This window comes from Nomia melanderi, chromosome 1 (assembly GCF_051020985.1).
Source record: "Nomia melanderi isolate GNS246 chromosome 1, iyNomMela1, whole genome shotgun sequence".
Classification (NCBI taxonomy): Eukaryota; Metazoa; Arthropoda; class Insecta; order Hymenoptera; family Halictidae; genus Nomia; species Nomia melanderi.
In genome coordinates this window covers 29662416-29671460 of record NC_134999.1, presented here as the reverse complement: position 1 = coordinate 29671460, position 9045 = coordinate 29662416, and the positions used below count along the sequence as shown (strand labels likewise).

General features: G+C 28.6%; 4 protein-coding genes across 5 annotated transcripts; 1 reads left to right on the top strand and 3 right to left on the bottom strand.

The window, feature by feature from the left end:
- The first annotated feature begins 548 nt into the window (after positions 1-548).
- Positions 549-2714, top strand: LOC116428544 (ADP-ribose pyrophosphatase, mitochondrial). The gene is made up of 2 exons (XM_031980295.2): positions 549-1076; positions 1661-2714. The coding sequence occupies exons 1-2, from the start codon at positions 851-853 to the stop codon at positions 2293-2295; spliced, it is 861 nt and encodes a 286-aa protein (XP_031836155.2). The 5' UTR covers positions 549-850; the 3' UTR covers positions 2296-2714.
- On the bottom strand, positions 2479-6169 carry LOC116428542 (uncharacterized). Its single transcript, XM_031980293.2, has 4 exons — positions 5765-6169; positions 4697-4966; positions 3679-3894; positions 2479-3576 (listed from the first exon to the last, which is right to left on the bottom strand). The coding sequence occupies exons 1-4, from the start codon at positions 6023-6025 to the stop codon at positions 3097-3099; spliced, it is 1227 nt and encodes a 408-aa protein (XP_031836153.1). The 5' UTR covers positions 6026-6169; the 3' UTR covers positions 2479-3096.
- A 266-nt stretch (positions 6170-6435) lies between these two features.
- Positions 6436-7961, bottom strand: Pex3 (peroxisomal biogenesis factor 3). Its single transcript, XM_031980294.2, has one exon. The coding sequence runs from the start codon at positions 7959-7961 to the stop codon at positions 6828-6830; it is 1134 nt and encodes a 377-aa protein (XP_031836154.1). The 3' UTR covers positions 6436-6827.
- A 118-nt stretch (positions 7962-8079) lies between these two features.
- LOC116428545 (mitochondrial import inner membrane translocase subunit Tim8 A-like) lies at positions 8080-9045 on the bottom strand. Of its 2 annotated transcripts, none has more exons than XM_031980298.2 (3): positions 9027-9045; positions 8650-8769; positions 8080-8268 (listed from the first exon to the last, which is right to left on the bottom strand). In XM_031980298.2, exons 2-3 carry the CDS (start codon positions 8740-8742, stop codon positions 8080-8082), a joined length of 282 nt encoding a protein of 93 aa, XP_031836158.1. In that variant the 5' UTR covers positions 8743-8769; positions 9027-9045. The 2 variants fall into 2 exon arrangements, with proteins under 2 accessions (XP_031836158.1, XP_031836157.1); XM_031980297.2 differs by having other exon boundaries at positions 8938-9041.

Sequence of the window (9045 nt, the reverse complement as noted above, 5' to 3'; positions counted from 1 at the left end):
TCAGCTTGCCTCTTAAGGCCATTAACACGTTAACTGTCAAGAGAATTTCAAACGTTTTCTGTAACAATACATATTCTTTTATAACAAAGGCAAATGGTATTAGAAATAATTATTAATGACTTGATATCACAGAACACGTGTTACACTATCATCTAGCTGTTTGTGTTACTAAGTATTTTTATTCGACGTCAGTTTTCTTATTGTAATTGTATTTAAGCAATTTTGAATACTGCAATTTATTTAATTAATTTATTTATATTTACTTATACTCGGTTGGTAACTTTGTAAGTGATATGGAAATAGTAAGGGGTTCATATAACTTCTGACCGTGGGACAAAAATTTACATTGCATGACCAGTCGACCTCATATCTCGTCGGTGATACAAATCTAACACGATAAAACAGTGTTAACATTTTGGGTCGGTAAGGCAAATAACTTGAGCTGTACAAACACATTAGGTGTTCAATCTATTCTTATACGGTATCTGTGCTTGTACGTTGTGTAGTTTACTGTAGATGACGTTACGAGTATATTCAACTGTATTTATTATTATATATGAAATAAACAGAATCGTTAGATTTGAGTAAAAATTTATTATTATTCCAATTCGTAAAATTAAATAATCTGTTATCATTATACATAAAAATTAGGAAATTACTATAATTAGTTTTAATTGTATACTCATATTGTATTTTAAATATAACCTTATACCTCAAAAAGTCTATGTAATAAACATTGGTTTTTATTGTGCTTTCGAAAACATTCTAACACGTGTTTTAATACATTTCTCCAGTGCAACTCTCACGTCTTTTGTCTTGAGTCTCAGGACGTAAGCAAGAACTGCACTCTATGCATATAAACATAGTCAGAATGATACATTATAAATGTAGACAAAGTTTTTATGCTTCTAGTAACGTAAAACGGTTCGAAGTACCTGACAGCAAAGTGCCATGGAATGTCGAATTTTTAAATTATAAACCAGTAAAATATACCGCTTCGGTACTTGTAGGTAAACCTTGGGCGGATCCGGAAATTGGAGAAAGTTCATTCGAACCAAAATGGAATTCTCTTGATGGTGAGACATTATTGCAAACATATTATATTTATGTATAATGTATTTTGTTTTCTCTTTTAAATTCTTCCAAGAAATTAAACCTAACCCAAAAATTTTTCAATAAAATTCAGGTTCTATATTTTATTTATTTAATATGTCAAAGTTATTGTCAACACTACACATTTAATGTTATAATATATTTTTGTCAACATACTCCTCTGACAAATTTATGAAAATATAGTTAATACAAAACCTTAAAATTCGTAATGAAAAAGAAAGAGTTTTTATAAAATATTATGATGAAATTAAATAATTTTTCTGAAACATTTAGTACTTTATAATTACACTATTCCATTTTGTAATATTTTCCACCAGTTGTTCAAAAAATAAATTTTAATTTTTTAGATATTAGTTATTTCATACGTAAATATTACGTAATAATCATATCCGATTATTAAATATGCATAATCATTCCATAACATTGCGTTATGTACTAAAGTTAAAACATAACCACTTCTCTTATATTTCCTAATCCACCTCAATATTCGTAGTGAGAAATAAACTGAATGCCGTGAAGCTTTTGTATGTAAATTTCCTGTTAATAGGTCATGTCAATCGTAAAAGTTTCACTGGCAATTACATTATAAATGAAGAGGGTTATCCTTTAAATCCTATCGGTCGTACCGGTATTATTGGACGCGGCCTCTTAGGACGATGGGGTCCAAATCATGCAGCAGATCCAATTGTAACACGTTGGAAACGAAATATTTCCGAAGCGTTGGAAATAAACAAATGTTCAAACAAACCGATTTTGCAATTTGTTGCAATACAAAGACGAGATTCTGGAGAATGGGCTATACCTGGTGGTATGGTTGATCCAGGAGAAACTATATCGACCACTCTTAAGAGAGAATTTATGGAAGAAGCCATGAATTCTATGGAAAAAGATAAACCATCGAGAGAAGAATTGGAAAGATCCCTCAAAGGTTTTTTTGAGAAAGGGGAAGAAATCTATACAGGATATGTAGATGACCCTAGAAATACAGACAACGCATGGATGGAAACTGTAGCTTCAAATTTTCATGACAAAGATGGTAGTATTCTTGGACAGTTAACTTTAATTGCTGGAGATGATGCACGTAATGTTAAATGGATGGATATTGATAGCAAGTTAAATCTGTATGCTAGTCATAATGACTTTATACAGAAGACAGTACAAAAACATAACGCACATTGGTGAAAATACTTAGTATTTTACTTTCATTAACAAAACGTGAACTTTGTTATTTATTTTAGATGAATTTATTTTTATACTTGTATTTACAAAGATTAATAAAAAATGATAATACTCAAAAAGTAATATTATGGATGAAAAATGATTTTTATATTTAATGGAAAAACAATGCAATCAGTAAAAGATAGATTAACTTTCAATGTCATATAATACATTTCATTAATTGTACAAGTTATATTTGTAGATTACATGAAACATAAGCATTCAATGACTCATTTTATGATAAATATATATCTATATACATACTCTATGTACTTATTTAATCACAGACAACAATCCCATTCCCAATGGAATTATATAACTTGAAGTCATCATTAAAATATAGATACCTTTGCATCAAATTATATGTATTTGAACAAAGATAATATGTCAAAGGCATGACAAATATGTTTATGAAAACAATCTAAATGAGTTTGTCTCTTTTTATCGAATGTAAAAATCAAATACTTTTTTACATGTATGTTACGTTTACAGCATGATTCTGTTTTGTAAATATTTTTAAAAACGAATATTTACAAGGAAACTATAACAGATAATAAATAATTCTATAGAAATACTGTATATTTTATGTATAGATCTTATCATAGAATTAGTACTTATGGAAGTAAAAATACGAAATACAATTTTGTTTTTAAATTCTCGTTATCGTATAACTCGTATAATTGACAAAATTCATAAAAAAATATTTCATAACGTATAGATTGTAACTTATTTGTTATCGTATTTTCACTTACTATTTCTTATGTTTTAACATGGCACACTAAACTTATCTCTTTCCAATGAAACAGGTAATATATTTGATTCACTTATACCCAGCAGATCTAAAAATATGTCTGTTGAATTCTTAGCTTTTGCTCCATTTTGCTTGTAATCAGAATTTTCTACAGTTTCCATATGTAAATGCGTATTTAACACATTACTATAATTAGTCAATTTCTTAAGAATATGATTTATATCCTTAGTATTTTGCAAACATTTAACGGTATTTTCACTTTCGTTTCCATATATTTTATTAGATTCATTTTGAACTGACTGATAATGGCGTTTCTCTAAATCTAGAGCATGCTGTGCCTGACTTTGTCCTAATTTAGCTGCTCTAATGAAATAATTACGAGCTTTATCAGAATCTACTGGAAAATTGCCTCTACCTTGTGCATAGAAAACCCCTAAATTATATATAGCATCTGCATGGTCTTGTTCTGCTGCATCATTGTAATATTTTGCAGCCTACAGAAATAAATAAAATGTATTTAGTTGATACATAGAAGTTGCAATAATCTTAAAAATATGTTTAATAGCTGATATTAATATAAATTAAGAATATTGTACCTTTGTTTGATCAGCTAATGTTCCAAGGCCTAGTTCATAACATAAACCCAAATTAAACATACTAGCAGCAGACGATAACTTTGCACCAGCAGCAAAATGCTTCATTGCATCTTTGTAACGTTTTTCTTCTAAAGCTTTAAGTCCATAAAAAAGTTCGAATTCACCAGTAACTACTTTGTGAGTATTAGCAAATTCTTCAGTGGCTTTTTTGAGGGCCTGAGAATAGGTATAAAAAATAAACACTCCATAAAAAATATTACCAAAATCATAGCATTTATTTAAATAAAATGAATTATATTAATTTTCAATATTGCACAATTAAGTAACTTGCATCAAAGCAATGTTTTCTTCTAATTATTGTCTTATCAATTTACAATTTGAAATACTTTTAGATGAAAATATTTAGAACACAATATATTTTACTATTCTAGAAAATATTTCTTAATTTCATATTTATGATAATAAATTAGAAGTGATTGGACAGAGATTAATTTTGGGAAGGAGATGGAAGAAGAAAATTTTGAATTTTATATACCATTCTTTTTTACCATTTTACACGAATATATTGTGCAATCAATTTAAACATTTACAATACAACATTTAGAGTTACATAAAATTTCTATCCCAAGAGAAATACTAGAAGCTACAAAAGTGTAATGAAATACACCTGACCCTCTATTTATACGGACTTTTTTTACATGGTGAATTAGAACACTATTTTCACTTTACTTTTTATGTGTAATCTGAATTTAATAACACAGAATAAAATGTACTTTTCTTTTCTGAAGTGTCATTATTATTATTTCTTTTCTTTGGCTATGTGAAATAAATATGTATTTCTAAAACTTACATGAGTTGTTTTTTCTAATATTTTGTTTTCTCTTATACCAACATTAAATCAAGAGTCAGGTGTAATAAAATCAATGTATTTTCTATTATTATGGGATATAAACTATATTATCAATTACTAATTTCTTTTTCATTATAAATTATAATGCCTACAGAACAGCATTCTCACCTCTTCAATGGTAATCGGTCCAAATGGTTTATCTGTTTCCCATTCTGTCTGTGTTTCTTCTTGAACATATTTCTTTTTATTGTCTCCAGCACAGTTAACAGGTAGAATATGTTTTGGTCTTAAATTTAGTACTTGATCAAGTAGATATGAAACGCGTGTTTCTGAGTACTGATATAGCTTGTTTTTTATAGGATCTGTTTCCTTCTCAAAAAATCTTCTACGAAGACATAATGCTTCGCATACCACCCATCCAATAGCTAAAACGCTGGACTGTTAACAAATTATTTATTTAATGTATTAAGTACAATTAATATTATATTTATAACATAAGCATTTACATTTATTTTGAGACTAATCTGATTACTCACATTTATATGAAGATGAGAAAAGTATACAGTAATAAGAAAAACTGAATTAATCACATTACTGATATCTAATATTTGACTAACAAATACAGTTCCATTACTTTTTTACAGACGATTATTTAAGTTAATTTTTAAACTTAACAATAGATTTTTCCTTATGAAAATAACTTTTAAAATAATAAGCTGTAGTTTTACCTCATCTTACAAAAGTAACTATAAATTCAAAATAATATGATGCAATAGTTTTTAAAATTGGATTTCAATATAATGGAAACAAAAATAAATAATCAAATTTTAAAAATATTATTGAAGCACTATTCTTAATGTATATTAATTCTTCTCAGTGATTTTTGTTTCTAGTTTCATGAAGATTATAGTTGCCTTTTTATGTGATTCTCTATTTTCCGAAAACATTTTAAAAAATGTCATCTTCAAGCGTCAAAATGTATTGTTAATTTGAAATTATTGTACTCTTTTCGAGAAACTTTCTACTTTTAAATTTATTTGTGTAAGCACTCATTGAATATTTATAGAAAAACTCTGAAGATTAACAATACATAACAAGTTTTAAGATATTCTATGTACTGAAGTTTATAAATTTAATTGACTTTGAAATCATAATTTATACTTTATACTTTATATGATAAAACATGAGCAATCAATCAAATCAAAAATAAAGATAAACAAACGAAACGCAATTTACCCATCCTACAGCTTCGGTCCAAGTATGTTTTGGATTCCACTTGGAATCTTCATTTTTGTCCTTAAAATCATTGGCTTTAGTGGATCCGCAAAATCGTTTACTAAAAACCGAAATGGTTGGTGTAAAAAACTTGTGATTGCACGTCAAATTGGTTTTAACCTCATTCTTTGTATTATCTTGCGATGTTTGTGAATAAACATTCGTACGGCATGCACGACGTTCGAAAGTTTCGCGAATTCCACGAGTAACGAATTTCCACATTTTGTAAACAAATTAACCGAAGATGTTCAAATTTAAAAATAACTATGTTCAATTTCACCGCGATCTTACTAACGCCTACATGCGCCCGCCTGCACCTCACGAAACAAAGCGGCACACTGAATCTCGAACGCACAGTAGTAGAATTTCAAAATTTGTCCAGCAAATCATGCGCAATCGCCTTTGATGTTAATTCAAATGTTATTCGTTATTATTAGTATTCATTTTATAACGTTAATTTTAACATACGACATTGATGAATCACATATTCGATAATTGAAATTATTTATAAATAAACTAGTGCAACCAAAATGTTGAATAATATTATCTTTATTATTCAATAAATAATAGTATAGTTACTTAAAAGTTACTTATAAATATTCGTTGTTTACATTTATAAAATATTTGATGGAAATGAAGAAAATGAAATAAAAAAATGTATTTTCAAAAAGTAAAAATATATTATACTCCCTTAAGGAAATTACATACCATAACAAGTATTGTAATACAATTCTGTTTTTGTGTTCTACTATAACTAGGTTGTCTTCATTATTCAGATGTTATGAATACACAGTTGGATACAAAAAGTGACAGAAGTTTATCTTTGCAGCTTAAACATATCGTAAATATCTATAATAAAATTTTTACTACAATGTACTATAAAAGATACATTTGTATTTCTTCTTAAAAGTATAAACAATGCATTTATATTTAAATAGATTAACAATTAAAATTTTGTATGCAGAAATTACTGTATAATGCCGTATAGTGTCGTGTACGGTTTAAATAATTGCATCTTTGATATTTAAAAACTGAATGCTTCATAGATATTTGCACCAAGTGTTTTAAGTTCATTATTTGCTACTAAACGATGTAACAGATCTGTTTGGAAAGCTTTTGGCATTGATTTGTCTGGTACTTGTCCATTTATGATTGGTATTATTTTAGCCATTGGCATTGACACTTTATTGATGTTAACAAATGTATTGGGATTCATTTCTGTGTTACTCTTTTCCCTCCAACCCATATGGTTTTGGTTTGATGTTCCCGGTACTGAAATACCATTTGGAGTTTTGCCATTTTCCTTTGCAGGGGGACCAGTGAAAAATTCAGACATATGATCTATTAACAAACTAAATCCACTTCTGATATTACTTTGCGTTATGTTTTGTACTTCTTCAGTTTCCAAAAGATCTAAAGTTTCATTAATCAATTTCAAAAACATAGGATCTTCTTCACCATTGTATTCTGTTTGAAACATATATGTAGTGAGATTCTTCACAGGGTCCCTCGAACTATCCGTAGATATAGAGGACGTAATGGCCCAATATATTTCTTCCACATCTCTTAGAGTTAATTCATCTTTCAATGAAATCGAAGTTGTTATTTCTACAACCTTGTCTTTAATAAGTGTACACAATTTTTGTATGCCATCACACCTAAAATGACTTGAAAGAGACATATATTTTGTCTGTACAATATTTTCCGCAGATGCACCATTGGAGTTTTGAATATCCTTATACATATGACCGCCTATTATGTTAAACTGAATCCTTATTAAAGTAGCTGCCATTGCATACGAATATATTATAACAGCTGATTTGGCAATCGCTAAAACTTTCAACTCATTCCAACATGCTACTTTATCGGTACAACCATTTCTGAGTTTATTTACAATAATTTCAGTGTCTAAGATTTTAATTACAGTATCTCTTAACGTTGACGCGAGTGTCAGTATCATCTGACCACATGTTCTTTCAATACATTCAAAGTACTGTTGCCTCTTTGTTCTTTCAAGCATTTCTCTGATCTCTTTTTCTTGCCATTCTCGAAGCTTACGCTGTGTATATCTTATGAAAATAACACTGCCAATAACAATACCTCCCACTATGAACTTTCGCCTATGACGGCTTACAAATCCTCTGATTCTTGATAACATTTTTCAATATAAGATATTTAACACGCTGTACGTCTATAAAATGCTACATACTTCGTATCGTAAACGCTTACAATAGCTTCTCTTAGATTTTACGAAGTTTTCCTGATTATGGAGTGATTTATTCCATATCTAGTTCTGAAGAACTATTTACAACTACACGTTCTAATCTATTTGTAATAAAATTTGTTGTATCAATAAATCTTTCTACACAGTTTACAAGACACTTTTCTATCTTAGCACTCAAACGAGGAGAAGGTTCATCGACACAGATGTCCCAACAGATGTCAGTTAAATTATATACCAATTCCTGGAAAAAAACAATTACATCTAAATACATATTTAAATACATGTATCTTTTATGACACATGTAATGAATACATAACGTGGCATATTTTAAAAGATGCATTTATTACTTCTAAATTTAATTAAGGAGATTGTATAAAACACTGTTAAAAGGTACGGTTTCGAATACTAATTCTCATTTACAGCTGAAAAATTATGATTAATGTAACACTGGAAGCAAAGTCAATGAGTACTTTTTACATTTCCTTTAGTCGTAATATCATATTGTACTAAAACTGTGTATTCTATTTAGTGTTAACGAACTAATAAATAATTTGATTAGAAGACATTTTCACATGATCGAAAACAATGTAAAAAAAATACCGATAACAATTCGCGAGCTAACCTGAAACTGTTGTTTCTTAGCTTCAGTCTCTATGAAGGCCTGAAATCGCTCATCGACCGCACCTTGCGACCTTTGCTCCTCCATAAAACTCATTCTTTAATTCCCACCGTACTTTTAACACTGAAATAATGGAAACATTTGACCTTTAGACCATTATCACTCTTACCTTATTTCAACTTTATATGCGCTACCGGCCACTGAATAGTGGTCTAAACTATGTACGCATTATTTGTTTTTATTATAAAAGATGAAGTTAATGAGAAAAATTCTACAATAATAATACTTTACATTAGTATGATATATTCTATAATTTTAACTTGAATATTAAAATTATTCCACAGAAAGTAAGATGTAATTTGTGATCATACACTACCGACCTCTTCAGGTTAATATTGG

Excerpts from the sequence above, each read along its gene's own strand:
- LOC116428544 (XM_031980295.2), top strand. The coding sequence starts at position 851 with ATGCATATAAACATAGTCAGAATGATACATTATAAATGTAGACAAAGT. Across the intron at positions 1,077-1,660 it reads AAAATGGAATTCTCTTGATG|GTCATGTCAATCGTAAAAGT; the intron begins GTGAGACATTAT and ends TCCTGTTAATAG.
- LOC116428542 (XM_031980293.2), bottom strand. The coding sequence starts at position 6,025 with ATGTGGAAATTCGTTACTCGTGGAATTCGCGAAACTTTCGAACGTCGT. Across the intron at positions 3,895-4,696 it reads GACCGATTACCATTGAAGAG|GCCCTCAAAAAAGCCACTGA; the intron begins GTGAGAATGCTG and ends ACCTATTCTCAG. Across the intron at positions 3,577-3,678 it reads CATTAGCTGATCAAACAAAG|GCTGCAAAATATTACAATGA; the intron begins GTACAATATTCT and ends TTATTTCTGTAG.
- Pex3 (XM_031980294.2), bottom strand. The coding sequence starts at position 7,961 with ATGTTATCAAGAATCAGAGGATTTGTAAGCCGTCATAGGCGAAAGTTC.
- LOC116428545 (XM_031980298.2), bottom strand. The coding sequence starts at position 8,742 with ATGAGTTTTATGGAGGAGCAAAGGTCGCAAGGTGCGGTCGATGAGCGA. Across the intron at positions 8,269-8,649 it reads CTAAGAAACAACAGTTTCAG|GAATTGGTATATAATTTAAC; the intron begins GTTAGCTCGCGA and ends GTTTTTTTCCAG.